At 38.5% G+C, this 21,235-nt stretch overlaps 1 protein-coding gene across 4 annotated transcripts in view; it reads right to left on the bottom strand.

Moving 5' to 3' along the window:
* Positions 1 to 9,590: 9,590 nt before the first annotated feature.
* The window catches only part of dscamb (Down syndrome cell adhesion molecule b), a 152,192-nt gene continuing 140,547 nt past the window's right edge, over positions 9,591 to 21,235 (bottom strand). For 2 of the 4 annotated variants that reach the window (XM_017420072.3, XM_017420073.3), the window contains exons 28-33: positions 20,817 to 20,847; positions 20,469 to 20,584; positions 20,219 to 20,383; positions 18,509 to 18,709; positions 17,297 to 17,599; positions 9,591 to 11,107 (exon numbers count right to left, since the gene is read on the bottom strand). In XM_017420072.3, the coding sequence (XP_017275561.1) occupies positions 10,584 to 11,107; positions 17,297 to 17,599; positions 18,509 to 18,709; positions 20,219 to 20,383; positions 20,469 to 20,584; positions 20,817 to 20,847 (1,340 nt within the window). In that variant the 3' untranslated portion in view covers positions 9,591 to 10,583. The remainder of the gene's footprint in view (positions 11,108 to 17,296; positions 17,600 to 18,508; positions 18,710 to 20,218; positions 20,384 to 20,468; positions 20,585 to 20,816; positions 20,848 to 21,235) is intronic. The other 2 variants (XM_017420074.3, XM_017420075.3) reach the window with 1 other exon arrangement.

Below are 21,235 nucleotides of genomic sequence, written 5' to 3'. Positions count from 1 at the left end.
TTTTTTTTCTTAGCTATCTACTTTTTATCCATGTACTTATGGAAATAATCGATGGATTCTTATTTTATTTTTATGTGTCTTGTTTTATTTATTTATTTTTGGTTCCTGTTTTGTCATTGATTAGTTTATGTTCATTCTCCAAAGTACTGTCTCAAGTATGACTTAAATGTTTATGTATGGTACTCATGGTTCTGTAAAAAAATGTGAAATAATAATAATAATAAAAAAAAATGTTTTAACATGGCAGCAGTCCATTTAAATCAAGGCCACCCTTGTACTAGCTGTTAGCTCGTCAGTCCGGTCAGAATCAATCAATCTATCTATCTATCTATCTATCTATCTATCTATCTATCTATCTATCTATCTATCTATCTATCTATCTATCTATCTGACTGTCCGTCCGTCCGTCCGTCCGTCCGTCCGTCCGTCCGTCCATCCATCCATCCATCCATCCATCCATCCATCCACTGTTCAGTACATAAATTACTTCACTTTGTCTTGATATTCAGCTGCTCTTTTATGCTGTAGATAACCTTAATTTTAAGCATGGAAGAAAATTAGAAGTCCTTGTTTTTTGTCTCCTGGGTTTAAAAGCAGCCGTGGTCGAGTCTGAACTGTATTTTGCAGTGAACTGACCGCAGCCTCCACCTCCCGAAGCTTTGGGGAGCTGTGAAAACCCACTACAAGACAGCACAGTTATGACTCTGAATGCAGAGAAATGATTAAAAAAGATGCAATATATATTATCATATTATCGCTTAGTTTGGTTAAATAACTAATAATACGGTGCAACATCATTTGTTGTTGTTCATATAAAGTTGATTTTACTCAATTTAAAACTCTATAGGAATTATTATTTCTTAATATGTCCTGATAATGAAAATTTTAAAATTAAATTAGGGTGCTTGAATGCAGTAAATATTAAATATGTTTTCAAAAACAATATTAGGAGGTGCTAATTTGTGATATTTTACCAACAGCGAATGCTGCATCAATAAACTGGGACCAGGTAACATCTGGTGTTGTTTGTATTCTTGTACTCAGATGGTGTTTTCCAGTACTGACTGTCTTTCTGGGTAAACCATCAACATCTGTTCATAAAACAAACAACTTTCAGAGTTCCCCTCTTTTGTAGTAAACAATATTATATTAATAGCATGTCTATGAGGCATGTTTACTGATTCTGCACCAGTTTCAGAAATTATTTAGACCCTCTTCACTTTTTACAAATTTGGTTGTTTAACAAGTCAGTATCCCAAAACAATCAAGTGAAGCAATAGTTTTAATTGAATAAATCTATCAAGAAAAAGAAATGACATATTTACAAAAGTATTCAGACATTTTGCAACTCTTTAACGTAGGTACTTTCCATTTCTCTTGATTGCTGAGTTGCTTCTATCTTGATTTGAGTTTACTTGTGGTAAATAACATTAATTGGGCTTGATTTATAAAGACATGTACCTTTTATATAAGACCTCCCAACAATTAGAGCATATACCAAACTATGTGGTCAAAGTATCTACCTGCTGAGCTCTGAGGTAGGATTGGTGCAAGGCTACAAAATCCTTTCAGCTGTATTGAAGATCCCAGCAGCACAGTGGCCTTCATTTTTCCTAAATGAAAGAAGTTTGACACAATCTTCTGGTCACCCAGCCACACTGAACAATCGAGGGAGAAGGGCCTCAGTAAGAACGATGACTAAGAACCAATGTTCACTCTGACTGAGCTTCAGAGGTCCTGTACGGAAACATGACTGTATACTGACACAATGGCATAAATAAAGTCTAACAAAGAAGTTTCTAATACCTTAATAATAATCTAAAATCCAAACCCTTCAACTGCCCAAAAAACAACAACCAACCAACAAACAAACAAACAAAAAACAAGAGGGTCCATGCACTGTTGTTTTTGAAAGACTATATATATATATATATATATATATATATTGACCCATTTGTTGGTGCATTTCTAACAGCAGAGCAATGTAAAAAAAAAATCAGAATCCAAGGAAATCCCAGTCTGACTACCACTGGGGGACATGAGGTTAATCCAAAATTGGATATTGATAGTAAATGTTTCAAAATAAAGAATTCAGATATGTTACAAAACATGACTGAGGGCTTCTTATATGATAGATTAGAATGACTGACAAGGTGGTAAGTACTTCACTGTAATATAAATTTGAAGGCTGGGCTATCTGTATATTATACCTTTTTAATTGGATTTCATTTTCAGACATTTAGAGTATTGGCTGGAAGACAGTGACATTTAAAGATTCCTTCAAGTCTGTCATCTCATTCATGTTTTTTATACAGAAGACCAAAAGAAAGATGAAAATGACTCATTAAAAAGTGCTTAGATGCGCTTATAAAGGAAATACTGGTTGTCAGATGATTTCCAAAATGTACAAGAGCCTCCAGCTGTTGGAGAAATTGTGATTCTCAGGAGGTCGGCCATTTTCGTTTATTTTTGTTCTTCGTCCATCCATCTATTTTCTTTACCCATTTCTCCTTTCCGGGGCATGAGGAGCTGCTGCCTATCTCTAGCAGTCTGCGCGAGAGACAGGTCCAAGTTATTTTTGTTCTTGTCCCAAATAAATACAAACTTTCTGGCAAGCTATTTTTGCAAAATTGGTGACCTTATTTAAACCAAATGCCCATTTTAACTAGAAGTAACTCGTAAATTCAGCAGCAGCCATTAATAATAAAAGGAATTATGTGATTCAAAATAAAATTATTACCTAAAAGACCTCTCCGTGTGAAGTTACCATTCAAAAGATTCTGAGTCATTGTCTCAAATGAACTGCTGTATGTGAGTAACAGGAGCCCCAGTCCATATCTGCTGGGCAGTATAAAGTCTCTGATCTGAGATGGCTTTATGATACCAAGATAAAAACAAAAAAAAGATCAGCGACAATAGAGTGATCATACCTAACTGTACCATTAAAAAAACATGGACTCAAAACTCTTATCAGTAAGACCTCTGTGAGATGATTTGCCTCCTTTTTTCTGCCATCTCACTGTCTCTCTCCAAGCATAATTTCTCATCTTTAAATTTAAACACTGTCCTAGAAACCTCCTCCACCAACAGCACCGCTGCTCCACTGACCCTGTGATTGTGAATCAACCCCAGAAACGATGTTCTATTTATATCTCATTCCTTCTTCTTTTTTTTCCCTTTTTTTTAGTATGGAACTTTTCCAGCTGCAAATCCCAGTTCAGTGAAGAATTCAGTTTTTGGTAAATTTACTAAAAACTCTAATGCAATATTTCCCCTAAGATATGTTTTTTTTTAAAATCTCACTTAGGGTTTCATAACAAATGAAATTAAGATCCAAATAGTGTTTTTAGCAAAAAATTTAGCAAAATAAAATTACTTTTTAACTTCTCTGCAGACACTTTAATAACTAAATACCATCTTAGTATTGTATTTCTGACTCCTCACCAGTATATAAGAGCAGCACTTTATATTTTAGATGTTTTATACATCATACATGTGGCGTCAGACACTTTAAAATCAATGGAATTTGATTTGTTTGTCACCGTGTTTGTATGACTCCATGTATTCCCATGGATACACCGCATCGTCATCTCAGGTCGCCTTCAGAAGCCTTTGTTTGTTGCTTGCCCAGCACATCTCATTACGCAAAAGATTTCCTCAGGCTAATACAGTGCAGAAAACATTGGGCTCTTTGAATCACAGCAGACCAAAGTCCCAGAGGAGTGCATCCACAACAGTGCTGAATAATTTATGTTGTCAAAAATAACACAGTGTAGATGTAAACCCGCTACAGAGAGTACAGTCACTGCAGAAAATTCTAAAAACAAAAAAACAAAAAACACAATCGCAGTGATGATCAAAAGTTTAGTACAGTTTGAGAAATAGTTGAAAAAGAAAAAAATAGTTGACACAAAACTCAATAAATTTCACTCCTACCTTTAATGAGAAAATCAGTACAGAATCTAATCAATGACAGCAAACATTCGGATGTAAAGTTTGTCAGTGATGGCTTCAAATAGTTTTTTTTTTTGCCTTTGCTTAGTTTGTTTTGGGTAAATTATTGCTTAGAAGACATCATGTTTATGATACCAGCCATGGTGGTTTCTTGCTGATGAATCTAGATGTTAGTTGAAGCTCAGATTAGATCAGTGAAATGAGCAAAATCTAAATTGAAGCAGTTTTTATCAGATCCAGGGCATGTTGTATTAGAGCCTCACAGCTTCATTAAAGCTCAGAAACAAACTCATTATCAGCTCCCCACAAAAGGTTATCCATCTCTGGTGCCATTTAACACCCCCAGGTTTGGAGTTCAATTGATCAGGACAAATTAGGAGCTTAATTAAAAGTAGCATATTGATCCTTCTTAATCAGACCGTGCATCATTTAATTTGAGTCAATAACATGTTTTGCAGACAGATCGATAATGTCCAAACCTAACTTGTTACCAAGCTGTATCTAGATTTTATGTGGGTTCCTCTCATCTTTTTAATCTGCCTCCTATTTTGATTGTAAATATTCAGAAGTATTGTGAATGTTATGCCAAGAGAAATACTGGTTTTGACCATTTCTGCACAAAAACATTTCTTATTCACTAAATGTTACTGACTGCAAATCCACAGAGGTCCACAGGCTGATGACAGTAACAAAACTGATCACGTTAGCTTCTTAGCTGCTGTGAACATGGATTTTTTACTGGGTGTGACAAAGCAAGCTCATGGGAAACAGTTTTCTTGTCAGAAATATCCGATGCTCTTCGAGTTTCATTGCCGACAAGGATGCCTAAGCTGCTGCGGTGAGCCGACACGGAAAAAACAACCGATCAGAAGAAAGTAGACAATATAATGAGTCTGAAAAGGAGATAAACATGATGAGCACAATGTCAAGGAAACGACTAGTTCCTGGGAGGCCACAGACAGACAACTGAGGATGTGACTGATTAAAGAAGTGTGGTGTGAACTCAGGGGGGAAAGTCTTTCCGTCTCATGCTCTTTAAATTGCTGCTCTGCTTCCTGCCTGCTCTTCAGGCACCTCATTATGAAATCCAACTGGGAGGGCACCGGCCTATTCCTCATCACGCTGTGGTCTCCTCCTCAGACAGTTCAAAGAAAAATCTGACGGGCTTCTTCCAGATATAAGCAATCATACCTGTCTCGGGAATTCCCTGAAGAAAAAGCCTCCTGGTTACTAGAAATCGGTTGTCATATCAAAACCCATGCAAGTACATCATATGTTTATCTATGAATCTCATTTATTCTCAATAGTAATTTGGGACTTATTTTTGTAATAATCTGAGCTGACAAAGTTCCAGTGTTTTGATGCATAAACTGTATAAGAAGTGTAAAAGACAAAGGAAGGTCAAAAGAAATGTTAAAGCTGCTGCCAGTGACTCATTTCGATCACCATGGTAACCACACCCCTGCATCTGTCGCTCCCTGGCAGCTGTTGTAAACAGAAAAGGCGACTAGAAAGAAAGTTTCAGACAAACAGTCCTTGTGAGAAAACTGACAAGACTGGGTGAAAGAAGACAACATTGCCTACATTTTTGGAGCTGAAACCATAAATGAGGAGTAAAGACTGTGGAAATACGAAGAGCTGGTTTGAGAAGATTTTGGAAAGCTTAGAAGCCAGAGTGTGACACCATCACACTCTAAGTGGAACATTTTGTGGTAAAATCTTCCAAAATCCTAAAACTTAAACTGGGGTAGTGCAAAAATTACAAAAAAAAAATCAAAATGCCATCTTATTTATATAAAGCCAGACTTTCAGTGACCCATTTAAACCTTGAAATATGTTTCTACTGTGAAGTATGACTGAGCTGTAGAGCTCCAAGGAGGGCTGGCGTTTCTCACTTGTTTAGTCAAGATCCCAGTATTGTGTCTGGGAAAAATTGGTGCAGTATTTTTTTTTTAACTTTGTCTATATAATACAATTAAATGCTACCAAAAGTCATAGTAATCTAGTCCCAATCAAGCCACATATTTTGGTGTATTTGTTGTATAGCTTGTTTCAAAACTGCACAGGGAAATTTGAATCAAAATCATCACAAAAACAGAAGAATAATGGACAAATACATATAGTTATAAGGGTGCTACAGGGCTTATGCATTATTACCCTCATCTAACAGTCAGATGACAAGTAAGGGACAAAATATTTTAAAAAGATTTAAAGAACATAATGATTAAATTCCAAATAATCAAGCAAAACATCACTGAACAGTCTGGCTGAAAAAAAAGCGAAAGAAGTTCCTTCATAGATTTAATCAACTTCCCTTAAATTAATAGATAAAACAGTAAAAAGCTTGATTTTTTTAAAAGTTAAAAATAGAGGATATGCAAATTGCTGACATTCTCTGCTTAATTACTAAAATTGAGGACAAAGTGCTTCAAATGTCTGGGTTTTGCCACAACACCTGAAAAAAAACCCAAAACATTTCAAGTTTAATTAGACAAAAACCCAAAAGGTGTGACTTGGCATTATCTTACTTCTATTTTAGTCAACGTAAACAGCTATTTTCAAACCACTGAGAAGCATTAAGAGTTCATCTTTTAATAAAAAGAGACAAAGATTGGAAACATTTGCAGCAGGTTTGTGGGCCTGTCTTTCCATTCTTCGAGCTCAGTTTCCCATTTTTGGTTGCAGTGGGAGGTGTGATGAAGGTTCGCAGCCAGAAGGCAAGTCACACATTAACACCCCAATCCCGTCTCCTCCTAACGCAAAAGGCCAAGTGAACCGCAGTAAAGTACCGTCACTGTCCAGGTGAACAATCTGTCTTCATTAAAGTACCCCACACAGCTGAGGAGAGTCCATAGATTTTGAAAGAAACAGCAATTATTTTCACCCACAGTGAGTTGTTTTTCTTCTGCCACCACGTTCCAGGAATTATTTATAAAAAGTGCATGAAGTGTTCCTGGTTTGTCACAAAGCTGACAGGTAATTTCTGAAAATGAAGCAGAATATCTTTTGTTGCATTGCAAGCTTACTGTATCCAACGCTGAATAAAACATGTTTTTTATTATTATCATTGAACTTTATGCACAATCAGTGACACTGATTTCCCCAAATAAAGCCTGTGTTTATTTTTCCACATGTGCATGCAGTCTTTTCCCAGTCTCTGCTGTCTCATTCGAATTCTCGGGCACCGCGGGGATCAGCACGACAGTGCAAACCTGATCTAGGTCCCAGTCCCAGCTCTGGCATGAATAATTCACCGCGTTCTGTGTGGCGCGTGACTGCAAATGGCAGTGAGAACAGACTGCTGAGTTGCTCTTGATGTTTCTATCCAGGTTGTCACAAATAATTTTGCTGCTGAAGCGTCTTTTCCCACATCTTCAAAGTGAGCACACTCATGAGTTAGACAATGACTCGATTCAGTGATGCACAGTGCCATCTGTTGATCAAAACCAACACATCAATACTGAAGTGTGAGGCCAGGTATGTATCCTGGCTCTCACTGGCCAACTCTTTAGACACAGTATGGTTGCTGGTTTTCTAAATCAGAATAAACTGCCTGTCTCTTCTCAACTAATCTCCTCGCCAGAACCCATTAACTTGAAAAACAAATTACAGATGATAAAATTTAAAAAACAGGCATTTACCCAAATTACCCCCTTCAATCTGCTAGAATTCACTGCAAAAATGATCCTAACTGTTAACACTTTACATGTTATTTCAGCATAAATTTTAAGAAAATGCTTGAAAAAAAAACATTTAATGTTTGTGTAAAACATTGTAAATAAATAAAACAAAGGAAAATCTCTACTGTGTATTGATCATCCTTAAATGAGTAGTAGGTGTTCAGACATTGCCATGACCTCAGTTTGCACGAATCTGATGAAGTTTAAAATAGTTCAGCAAAGACAAAGGAAAAAAAATGTAGTGAAAAGTTTGCAAAGATAGCTGGATCCTTCCAGACACAAGGTTGTTGCATTATACTATGTAAAATATCAGAATATCTCTTTAAACAGAATATGTTTGTCTTTTATTAAATAGAAAAAATGTAGATGAATGTGTAAACTGATGAAAGGCTATAAGCTGAACATGTTTGTTTCAGATACACAAAAAACTGGTTAAAGCACCTTCTCTTTTCAATAACAGAAAAACTTACCAGAGTCTAAAGCAGCAGCTGGATCCAAACTGAACAGTGATGATGTTTGACCTTTGCCTAACATGGCGCTGAGCACAGCGGTCAAACATCTCCCCTTTGGTCTCATCTGTCCAAAGAACATTTCTCCAGAAGTCTTGTGGTTTGTTCTTTTCAAAGCTCAGACATGCTAACGTTTTACTGTAAGGAGGAAGAGGCTGTTTTTTTAATCTTCAACCGTTCCAAACAAACCAGACATATTTGGTCTTTTCTAATTTTCATGAAATTCAACACCTAACATGCTAATTGATACAAGCGGCTGAAATGAGCTTCCGTTGTGTGGTGGCAGGGCTCATCCTTAGGGATACGGTGAGGAGCTCCTTTATCCGGGGGGAGCTCAGAGTAGAGCCGCTGCTCCTTTGCATCGAAATGAGTCGAAGTGGTTCGGGCATCTGATTAGGATGCCTCCCTTTGAAGGTTTTTTGGGCATGTCCCACTGAAAGACACCTCGGGGCAGACCCAGAACTTGTTGTAGAGATGAAGTATCTCTGGCTTGGGGACCCTCTGGGATCGTTCAGGAGGAGATGGAGAGTGCCGCTGGGTAGAGGGAGGTCTGGGTTTCCCTTCTGGACCTGCTGCCTCCACGACCCCATCATGGATATGCGGCAGAAGATAGATAGAGGAATTTTAATTGAAGCCTGGAGAATCTGGGATGTAGAATTTGAGTGTTTTTATTTTATTTTTTTTGCAATTTTTGTGAATACAGTTCAGTCTAACTTTGTGGGTTAACTTGCCGGGACATCCACTCCAGGAAACTTTGGAAACTGTTTGTTTTTCATCTTTTTCATCCCCCCAAAGATGTCAAATTCAAAAGAGTTTGGAAATAAATAGATAATCGTTTAGATTGATGTGGAGCAACAGAAGTTTCTGAAATGCAATGTGTGTGACGTAAATTCCTTTGACAAATGTAAGTTTTGAAGTGCTGATGTCTTCCTGTCTGAATTTCGTATCAACACACCTGAATGCTTCAGACCAACAAATAAGCTTTTCTAGCACTCACATGATAATTATCAGTTAATCAGTGCATTTAATTAGCAACACCTGGCAGGAAATCACCGCCTTAAAGCAATAGTTCAGATCTTTGGGGTTCTGTGGAAAGCTTATGAGCACTTATTATCTTACCTGTTGTAATTAGCTTTCTGAATGGTCTCAGTTTGTTGAAATATTGATTAGTTTTGATCTGATTAATGAGCTAATGGCTAGTCTGAGCAGTGTCAAGAACAACGTGGATTGCTGTTGTGTTAAAACAGCTCCAGTTTTAAATATTTTATGGTGGTTAATGTGAACGGTACTTTATAAACCTTTACACCACAGTCAACTTTACATTACACAGTTTTCATAGCAGAAATCTTAGTTATTAGTTTTTACCTCAAATAAGTCTGACAAAAAATGCAAGAGAGCAAACACACACATATCTGGATATCTAATTAGATTTCTTTATAATTTTAAGAGAAATGAGACAAAATCAGTAGAAAACAGAAATAAATTCATCAACAGGACGAGGTGTGGTCTGTGTGAGAGTACATAAATCAAACTCAGATATGTGCAAACATGACTAAGGACTTTATTAACCAAATCATTTTTCCCATAATATTGACAAATAAAAGTGATCTCTTTATATATATTCACATTGTATAATTTTTCAGTGTGACAAAATTCTCTTTTACTGTTTTTTTTAATGTTTCTTTTTCTTTTTTTCTTTTTTTTGGATTTCCAGCCATTCCTAATAATTGTCATTTGTTCAGTCGCCATGCAGTTGTCAGAAAGTTTGTAAAACATTACGTTTGGTCAGCATTGGCGGTTGTGTCTGTTATCACTCTTCCTCTTCTCCACTGTTTCCCTCTCTTCATCCCCCAATGACAGATTTCAATACACCCCAACACTGAAAAGAAAATAAATTAAGAAAACATTGTTCTCCTACAGATTGCTCCTGGAGGAGCTCTCCCAGGATTCCCTTCTTCTTCTTCTTCTTCTTCTTTTTTAAATTTTTTTTTAGATATTTTCTATTTTTATACAATAATAATAATAATAATAATGACTATAATTGTCCTTAATATAAATTCAATATTAGTTTTTTCCTCTTTCTCAAATTTTAAATAAATCATTTTGGCAATCCTCTTATTTTGTCACTTTAGAATCACTTTAGAATAAAAGAATACTCAAGTAGAAAATAAAAACTGTGAGAGAAAATTCTTCAGAAGAGGAGCGAGGTGTGAGAGAAAGAAACGTGTGAAAACAACAGTGAAGAGCGAGAGAGGACAGAAAGAAAAGAGTAAAAGAAAGAAAGACAGACTCAAAGAGAAGCATGTCAGAAACGGCTCTATGTACAACAGTTTCTGTTGTGGGAAACTGTCCCTCCTGTGCCTGTCGTCTGTCTCCTGTCCCTCCTCTCACGTTGTTTCTGCAGCGGTCCTGTTGTCTGCAGAGTCCACGTGTCCCAGTGTTATACCAGAGTGTAGGACTTGGCATATGGGTTGTTGCTCTGTTTCAGGTGTCCTCTGGAGTCCAGCAGAGACTCCTGGGAGGTGCTGAGCTTGGCAGCCTGTGCTTGAGCTAAATCTCCTGAGGAGGCAACCTCTCCCCGGACCTCCCCCCGGGCCTCTCCCCTCTCCCGGACATCCCTGTGCGGGAGGGTGGAGGCAGTACCCGGCTGCCACTGCTGCACCTCCCTGGGAGAGGGCACTTCCATGGGGGTGGGCTCCATCGGAGGGGGCCTCTTAAGGGTGCGGCTCCTCTGGGGTTCGAGGCAGGTCTGGCCCATCGCTCCCGCTCCTCCTCTCGTTTCCCCTGTAGCACCAGCAGCACCTCCGCTTGTTCCTGCGGCTCCTCCGCCTCCACCTCCTCCTCCTCCACTGCTGCTGCTGCCACTACTGCTGCTGACCCCCCCTCCTCGGGCTGGCAGAGGCACACCGCGGTTCAACAGGAAGTCCATACGGAGATAGGGCGGCAAATGGACCAGCTCTCCTCCTGGGAGGCAGCACACAGAGGAGAACCAGGGGGTGAATTAGAAACATTTAAATTACAGTGTTTACAGGCACATGGGTGCTGACAAGAATGAACAGGAGTTTAACTGAATTCAGTGAAAAATAGTTCAAATACAGCATTGACATCACTGAATAATGTAAACTTAGAAAACCTAAAGGTAAACAACAGCTCCTTTAAACACCCAGCAGACATGGAGGAACATGAATACACCAAATCATAAATTCAATTCAATTATAGCTTCCAAGTCTCCAACCATCAATCCATTTTCTATATACTTGCTTAACCCTGTTCAGGGTAGCTGGGGAGCTGACGCCTGTCTCAGCAGTCAACATCCTGGACAGGCTGCCGGTCCATCACAGCGACCAACAACCACGTATGGTTACACTCATATTTAGGGCTAATTTAGAATCAACAAATAACGTAACATGCATGACTTCTGTCAGTGAAGAAAACCCATGTATCTGGAGAAACCGTGCAGCCCCAGAGAAACCGACACGTTTGCCAGTATTCTCATGCATGCAGTGTATATAAAAGAAAATAAAGCCAGCGTTGAAGTGTCTTGAACTTTCTTTCTTTTTTTATAAACTTGCAAAGATGATTCCCTTATAAAAAAAGGTCCCCGGTTTGTCAATTAGCCGACACGCTTAATGTTTGGCAATGGACAAAATGGCTGACCTTGAATCTGATGTCACAGTGGCTATGTTCATGTTTGCTACATAATATATTAAAATGGTTTTCCACACAAAAAAGACACTTTTGCTTTAGAAAACCTAAAAATAAACAAAGTGAATCAGATCAGCCACAGATTGCTTATTTTACAAAAGCACAGTGTAAATAAATATGCGTCATATTTGTCACCTAATTAATGACGTTTTTTTTTTTGGATGACATTTGTAAGTTAGCACTTTTTGAATCACAGCATCACTCTCTTATAGAGTTATCCTCAAGTGAAGGGACTTGGAAAAACTGCACAGGACTGGCTTAAAAAAAAGGAGAAAGTCAGGCGTTCGGCTGGTGTTAAAACGCCATGAAGTTCCTGTAGGACATAAATCAGTCCACACGAGACCCACCCAGAACCCTTCAATGGCCCAAGATCCCCAGATGTTGTTTGTCTCCAGAGATGGTTTTTGCAGTGTATTTTGAGTTAGTCCTCTATTATTTTGCCTGATTGGTATGTTTGCCATAAACTGAAGCAATGAGGTGGAAGACATTACAATGCTCTGTGGAGCTGCAAGAAACAGAAGGAAGGGATTAGTTCTTTGGTCTCATTTCTCAGCTGTTTATTTGATTTAGGGTCATTAGAAATTTGTTGGTTCAAAAACACAGAATATTTAGCTCCAGTTCCACCTGATTCCAGACAAAAATACTTAAAGCAAATCTTGTTCATTGGGCACTGAATTGACTGTTGTACACAGACACGATTTTTAAGAGGACTGCAATTTGAGACCTGTTTAGATAAGTTTTTATAGCTTCAATCAATCTTATTCAAATCAATTGCAATTGTGGTCTGACTGGTTTTCTAATATTTACTGTTTTTTTGTAAGACACTTTTGTAGTTCCTCTCTTATTTCTGTAGTTTCTGTCCCAGCATGTAGCATGCTGCTTCACCTCCCCTGCTCATCTGCAGCTTTAATTGTTCTGACTATTATGTATCAATAAGAAACAGCTGCTAAGCAACACTTCCACAAATCTTTGTTCTGTAAACCCAGTTCACCATGTCATTAGCAAATGCAGAATAAAGTTCTATTATGCAAAGAAGAAGCCATATGTGAACAACACCATCTAGAAATGCGGCCATCTTCTCTGTGCCAAAACTCATTTAAAATAGACTGAAGCAAAGCAGAAAACAGTTTTGTGGTCAGACAAATTGAAACTTGAAATTGTTATTGGTAACCACAGATGCCACATTCTCTATACTAAAGAGGAGAGGGACCATCCAGCCTGTTATCAACACACTGTTTAAAAGCCTGCCTCTCTGATGGTATTGGGGTGTATTAGTGCCTATTAGTGCATGGTCAGCTTACACATCTGGAAAGGCACCATCAATGCAAAAAAGTGTATACGAGTTGAAGAAAAAACACACGTTCCCATTAAGAAGAGATGCTTTTTTAGGTAAACGCGTGCATATTTCTGCAAGACAGTTCTAAACCACATACTCCATCCATTACAGCAGCATAGTTCTGTAGTAGAAGAGTCCAGGTGCTGAACGGACCTGCCTGCAGTCCAGACCTAAAACATTTGTTGCATCATGAAACAAAAGGTGTGGCAAAGAAGACCCAGGGCTCATCACCAGCTAGAATCCTCCATCAGACAAGAATGGGACAATATTCCCTCTAAAAACTCCAGGAGCTGCCTTCCTCAGATCCTAAATGTTTAAAAAACTGTTGTTAAAAGAAGAGGAGATGCTACAAAGTGGTAAAAATAAATGTCTTTAAAATGTATGGATTCAATCAAAATGACCTTATTTATCTTTAAAATTGTAAAATTTCCTAGTTTGAATAAAATATCAAATCATTACATTCTGCTCTCATTTACATTTTAACACAACATCCCAACTTTTTCAAATTTGGGATTGTATGTGCTGTATTTACTGGAGGTTTTATCTCTTCTTAAAGCTAGGTATCCAGATCTGCAGTGAGATTCTACAAATGAAGCTCTGAGTAACATCTGCATTGTCTCAACAGGAACAAAACCTTCAGACCTTCAGAGTAGCAGACAGTTTTCATTACCAACCTCACTCTTTATCACACCATCCCTCCCACACATGGTGACACTCACATGTACACAGCCCACACATGTACAAATGTAAGTGTCACACTCAGCGCTAATGCAAGCTCAGACAGGGTCGCCTCTGCACATTCAGACGGGACCGTAGGGAATGAGTTTTTGAGTTCCCAGGGAAAATGAATAATTTACCGAGCTTTATGATACACTCTATTAGTGCCAACAAAAACATGATGGATAGCCATAAGTGGTAATTGAATTAAATGTAGATTTAAGTGTTCCATGGGAGCTCATTAGAAATGTGGCTTGAAAATTCATCAGCTAGTAAACTGCAGATGTGCAGTAATAGGACAATGTGTGTGCACCCTTAATACGACAATAATTCTCTGCCAAACCATAAATCCGATCATGTGTCTGATACATCATCAACTCATTCCTCTGTGGTTGAAGTTGCTAAAATATATCTTTATATTTATATACCAAACAACCCATTTTAAGGCCTGTTCGATGTATATTTGATCTTAAAGGGATGGTCCAGCTCTTCCCCTTTGGTCTCAGACTAACCATTATCTCATCACTCCAGTCAGAATTAAACTCCATTTCTTCAAACTGAGGTTGTTTGAAGTGCTATCTAAAACAGGTAAGATATTAATTGGTCATAACCTTTCTGTGTAATTGCACTTCAAAAGATCTCAACTATCCCTTCGCGCAGATGAGAGTAGACTTATTCTCATAACAGCTCTGTGAGGGGAGGCTGGTCGGCTGAAACGAGGGGTTGTTTTTCTGCCTTTGACCTTTGCAGTATTCAGGTGAGGTCAGCTCAGGTAACTCAGGTGTAATGGAGACAAACATGGAAATGAATGAAACTGAATCATTCACTGACTGTCAGAAACATGGGCCTCCTGGTTCAGTCAGAGTTTTAATATTGTAATACACACTAATTAGAATGCACAAATGTACTCCCAATGCTTTGAAATCTACTTTAAATATTTTAGGAAATAAAATTTATTTAACACTTAGATAGGAAGAAAGGTTAAACCAGCTGAAGACATTCATAAACCAAAATGGTTTTTATGTTAATTTCAGCTTTAAAGAATCTTTCTCTTCAGCTGTGTAGAATGAGTGCAAAGGTGGCATGAGGCCAATGAGTAAAGAATGTATATATATATATATATATATATATATATATATATATATATATATATATATATATATATATATAAAGAAGCTAAGAATAGATCATAAATAAATCATAAACCACAATAACAAGCCATTACTGATTCAACAAATGTTGGACCATCTATCTCAGGACTGAGTCATGACAGGCAAAACAATCATGTAGGAAGAGTAACTATAATAACACAATTTGTTCTAAATAACAAAATATATTAAAAGAATAATTTGTTTGTTTTGGAATAGCCAGGACAACATGATGTTTTGACAGATGTCACATAATTTAGCTGCAGTGTTCGCTGGAGCACCCAGGTTCACAGGTTCTGAGGGGGAAAATAGCTTACCTACCTTAAGAAATATTGACAGTCCAATCTAATCCTATCTAATCTATTTTTTGAACTTTGAGAGAATGTGACAGAATGTCTTGTCTGTGACTTTATAGTTTCCAGAAAACCACTTTTTAAACTTCATTTTACAGCCCTTTGACGGCAGATTCAGCAGAAAAAGGTAACGTTTGATATTATTTAAGAAGCTCAAAATGTTCTAAGAAAACAGGTTCAAGATGGATTCACTAACAAACAAGTTAAGCTGCTTCTGTTCATGAGAAGCTAAAAACTTAACAAGGAAATTGCAGTGACAACTAGAGTTTGATATCTACATGGTCTACCCAATGTAACTGACACCAAAGTCTTTGCACTAAGAGCTGCCACCCCGACCTGATGGACTAAGAGTCTGTTATTACACTGAAAGGTCTCCTCTGTAGCAGCAAAGTGCTGTTTTGTGCTCAGTGACAATAGTTTCAGATCAGGTTGTCAGATAGCCTTTAGGTGCCCTCTCCCCGGTAGACGAGTCTGATGTCCTGTGCACAAAAAGTTTATAACATAATGAGTCCTGAAACCTAAGAAGGAGATCTGATGTCTTCAACTCTTGTCTGGTCGAACCGAGAAGGTTGATTCTTCCACACAAACCCAAAGGGACATTTCTGCTGCTTGGACGGCCAGCCGACCTCCAGCACCGCTAATTATCAGGGGGGCCCCTGACACTCTATGACATGAGAGCAGCAGGGATGATGGATGTGCTGTCTGCACGTGTCAAAGAGGAAAGTGTTTGTCAGTTTGGACGTGTGTGTGGTCCGTGCGCTCCAACAGATCTGGTAACTGATCTGTCTGGAGGAGCAGAAGGTCACACCAGGTAAAAGCACAACCTGACAGCAGACATACACTAATGAAAGCTTTTCACACAGAGTCCTCGTGCAGCTTTAAAATAAAAAAATATTTTGTTGCATGATGTTTTCTGGCACTAAACTGTAGGCCTGTGGTGCTGAATAAAAACAGCAGCTACTAATTATCATTTTATGACCTTTGATGGGCTTGGTCACCCTGCTGATGGTGTAAAAACTGCACATAAACATGGAATTCCTCCAACAAAACACTACTAATGCATCGTGTGAGGGTTTATTGGGACTCTGCCTGACTGTAGGCTGCAGAAGTCTGAACACCGGTGGGATGCACAGTTGAATACAAAGCTTTGAAAAGTTTCATTAAAATAAAAAGGTAAAAAGTTAATTGAGGGGCTTTTACTAACAGGCTATTAAGTAACAAATAAAAATGGTGTGCCATCTACAAGTAGTTTCTCACTTAAACTGTTATTGACTATTAATTTGCAAAAAGGTGTGTAGAAAAAGTTTTTATTAAAAACTGGTTAGATATTTAGATAAATGGTTAGACACTAAGTGAGAGTTCCAGCTCAGTTCTTCTGTCACTGAATTCAAAATTTTGCCAAAACTACATAAAACCCCTCTTTGTGCATCTGTTTTCGGTTTTGTGAGTTAGTGCCAATAGGAACAGTAGCAGAGGGAAATAATTGGCACGTATGTACTGATCTGACAATACTGTTGTCAAAATCAACATCTAAAGAAACATGGCCAAACATGCAAAGAGGTGCAGGTGAAGAAAATAAAAATCCCCTGTAGCTGCATATATCAGTTTCAACACTCTAATTGTGTCATTTGATATGAATTCCTCTTATGATTATATCCTTCCTGTAAATTATGGTTCACTCAGAACAGCACCATGTCATCAAATAAATACTGTAAAACGTTTAATTGACTCTAATGGCATACTAGACTGTTTCTAATGCCAAAAAAGAAACATAATGAATAATTAATGGTTTTAATTACACATTACACAGCTGGATTTTAAAAAAAGATTGACGAGCTGCTCCATTCCACACAAAGCTGCCTAACGACTTGTGTACACGCTTCTGTTTCCTCACCGGGTCTGTGCGCCTTGGGCACGGCCATGTTCATGACCCTGCTGACATCCTGAGGTTTGGGCGGGGAAGCGGTAAAGCGGCAGATGCCCGACTCAGACGGCGTGCTGGAGGTCATGCTGTCGGTGTAGTCGTTGGTCCCTGCTGTCATCTGTTCGGATGATGTGTCCGAGATGAAGCACTCCGTGATGGTGAACTTGGCGTGGCGGAGCTGCTCCTCCATCTTGGCGTGCTCGTAGGCTCTTGCCAGCTCTTCGTAGGTGGAGGACGCGCTCTCTGTTGATACCATGCTGCTCCGTGCACGATCTGATAACAAAAAGGCACAAACAGTGATAAATATTTAGTCACTGGAAAAACAGCGTGATGCACTAGGTTAAGTAGAAATAAGGAAAAAATTAAAGCAGTATTGCATTGTGTTCATTTTGAGGCAACATTCTGTGGAAATGTTATAAACGATTATTATCTTACCTGTTATAAATAACTCTTTAAACAAGCTCAGTCTGAAGAAATGAAGTTTAATTTTGACTGACGAGCTCAGGGACGTGGACCAGACCAAGTCGATTTCTGCCATAGTATAGCAACTCATGAAAACACCACTTTATAAACCTTTACTATACAGCCAATCTTTCACTGCACATTTATTTTTGCCAAAAATATGAGATTCCTGCTTGAAGTATCCTGGAACGGTTACATCTAGCTGCTACTGTTATGAATTAACTGTAGTAATCTATGTAAATAACTGTAATGTAAAAATGACTGCAATGTCAAGGTTTAAAAGTATCATTTGCATAAACTATTATGCTTTTTCTTAGATTGGAGTTGTTTTAAGATAACAGTAATCCACTTTCATCTTGGCTCCCCTCAAATTAGCCATTAGATCACTCACTCAGTCAGAAATAAACTCTATTTTTTCAAACTGAGGTCATTCAAGAATCTATTTGCCACAAGTAAGGTATTAAACTTCATGTTTCAACAGATTTCAACTATTGTTTGGAGTTCAAAAGTTCATCCTAACATTGCTTTTTATGTAGTTTTTTTCTTTAAGTAGAAAAAATTATTTGGATTTCCAAGACTAACATGAGAGCATTGCTGACCACAGTACGCTGATTTCTGATGATCTCGCAAAACCTGCATATTTGTAGGTAGAATTTTCATTCCTAAACAACAGTCTGTGGGTCCATGCTGTTCCTGAACCTCCATCTATGTTTGCCCTACCTGTATCCTGCGAGGGGCTGACGCTGTAGCTGTCGCTCTCTTTGTCCACGGATCCAGTGGCGCGTGGAGTGGGGAGCCTCCAGTCGGTGGTCAGGGTGTGAGAGGAGCTGGTCGGGTGAGGCCGGTTCAGAGTCCACTGGCTGGCGTAGCGGCTCCGTGCTGCAGCGGGACCAGCTTTGGCAGTGCGTCTGGCAGTGGGATCTAGTAATAGAAGGAAAAGAAATTGGTCTTTTTTTTCAAATAATTTCAAATAATCTAATAAAACATTAATTAGGTCTGTCTGTTTTTTTGCAATCAAACATGAAATCATTAACTTTGTTGATTAATGGCTCTTGAATAAAACAGAAGAGTAAAAGTTTTGCACTTTTAACAAAATCTGAAATTAACAAGGCTTCTTAAAGTGCTTTTCAATGAACACTGGAGATATGGAGATAGATCAAGTGAATGTTTCCACAGACACAAATGCATGGCCCAAATAATAAATCAAATTGATATTTTGACTTGTTTTATTGATTTTTGGTTACCAAGTGACTTAATAAAGTTAACATTTTTGTTCACATCAGAATATTATGCAAATTTGACTCATCATTAAAAAGTTTATTATAAGCCACAGGAACATAATAACCTTCAATTGTCAGTCTTCAATAAAAATATTAATTCACTGATGTTGTAATTTCCTCACATTTCATTGCGTGACATCCACATTGATCCTAACCAGAACTTCAACTGGGACATATAACCTTTACTTTACTTTCTCTGTGATCATCATCCATTGCCACTGGTGTTAAACTCCAAGATATACAGCTTGGATCATATTCAGCCTGACCCTGACAGGCTGTTGGTACCGTACGAATTGCTGGACACAACAACAGTGAAACTCTTTAGAAAAGTCTGAGACTGGATCCATTCAGAGAAGAATGGTGCTAGTAACTGTAGTAGGTAAGACTATAAATCAGTCATGGATGAAATAGATGGATAGAGTGGTGGGGGTGGGGGGGCAGATGCAAAGGGAAAGAAGGTCTGAAACAGCCATGTGAGTTCATGCCACACTGGCCAGGTTAAATGAATCAATTATGTGGCCCTTGGGTTGTGTATTCCTGTGATGAGTGAAGGCACTGATGTTTGCAAATGTGTGATGGAACAGATTTGCATTTTACATCTTTATATGTCTTTAATTCATGTTGAGCTGTTTGACAGTGTGCCAATCATACCTTCAAAATATACTCTTTTATTTTAAAATGAAAGAAAATGTGTCTCTGTTTGTAATAATTTCCAGATGGCTGAACTAAATCTTTTTGCCTAAACCTTTTATTTGAGCTCATCACTTTCTGAGTGTGCTGGTCCAGGTCTGTAGGCAGTCAGTCGTGTTAAGAAAAGGTAGGAGATCAGCGCTCTTCATCAGTTTGGCTTCAGTGGAGCTTAAACACCAGAAACCCAGCAGCTGAGCTGCAGCCTGGCTTCTGAGCAGCTTGCTGTATGAAAACCATCTACAGAAACATTTTTCATGAAAACCAATGTCGCCAACACCATGACAGTGGCCTTTAACTTCATTTTGTGTAAATGTAAATCTAGAAAAAAGTAGAAACAGAGCCACCATCTATCAAACAAATTCACCGGTAAATCCACAAGACATGTTAGTTCATATTTCCAAAACAAGACGCAGAACAGAATCACTTTTAGTAGAAAAGGAAATAAATGTTGAGCACTGACGGTGGTGGGACTCACTGGTTCCAGGCCTAGCATCGGACACGTCCACCAGGGGCCCAGTGGCCTGGGACAGAGACTGGTAGTGGACCGTGTGCGTCACTGTGGAAGACTTCTGCTTATTGGTCTCCCCAAAGTCATTATCCGTCAGCAGCACAGTGGACCTGTCGTCTAAAGAAGAGGAAGCAGGGACGAAGCTGTCAGTACGAAGCAAATGGTGACCAACAAGCAGAGGTCCCACTCCGAGCTTTCTCACCGATTGTTTCCATGGTGTCCCGCTCCTCGATGAGGAGCTGAGCTCTGGGGATGTCGATGTGCATTCTTAAAGTCTGCTGCTGCTTGTTCACGGTGTCCGGTGTCCGTGTGTTCTTACTGTGGAGATAGATGAGGAAAACACATCAGCTGTGTAACGCTGCATTGTATCGCAGAAATGCAAATTCAGGTCCACTTAAGTTGATAAGAAGCTGTATAAAAGCAAAAAGGACAGCCCGGAGGTAATATATTTGATTTTTACTGAAAGCTACTGTAACGTTAGCCTACGATGTGATTTATGTTCTGGCTAAAAGGGACGGAGTGTGCACAAATTAAAATTAAGAATACATACCTCATCAGCATTTCTGCCAGGCTTTTGGCATCTGTAAAGTCAGCAGAGACGTGGTTAACACTATAATAAATAAACTACTGTCATGTTGCTAAGGTAGAGCCCTGGGAATTCTCTAAAAGCACAGAGGAATACTCTTGGAAAAAGTACTTTTAGAGTACTGGAGCATTGTGCACCACACATATAGACACAAAGTTAAGTTTCTCAACAAAAAAGTGCCATTTTTTCTTTGGCTATTTTAAATTAACGTTCTGTCAAATGCTCATCAGTACCTTATCAGAGTAATGTTATTCTGGAGTGATAGATTAGCAAAAATGAATCCTCGATTTTTTTAGTTTGTCACTGTTTTCCATTACTGCATGAATGTACTGGGGTTGTCAAATGTATCAGTCCGTCTGATCAGTGAACAGTAAACTTATTAA

This window comes from Kryptolebias marmoratus, linkage group LG2, assembly GCF_001649575.2.
Source record: "Kryptolebias marmoratus isolate JLee-2015 linkage group LG2, ASM164957v2, whole genome shotgun sequence".
Lineage (NCBI taxonomy): Eukaryota > Metazoa > Chordata > Actinopteri > Cyprinodontiformes > Rivulidae > Kryptolebias > Kryptolebias marmoratus.
The sequence above is the reverse complement of the archived record's forward strand: the minus strand, read 5'-3'. Positions and strand labels throughout refer to the sequence as shown.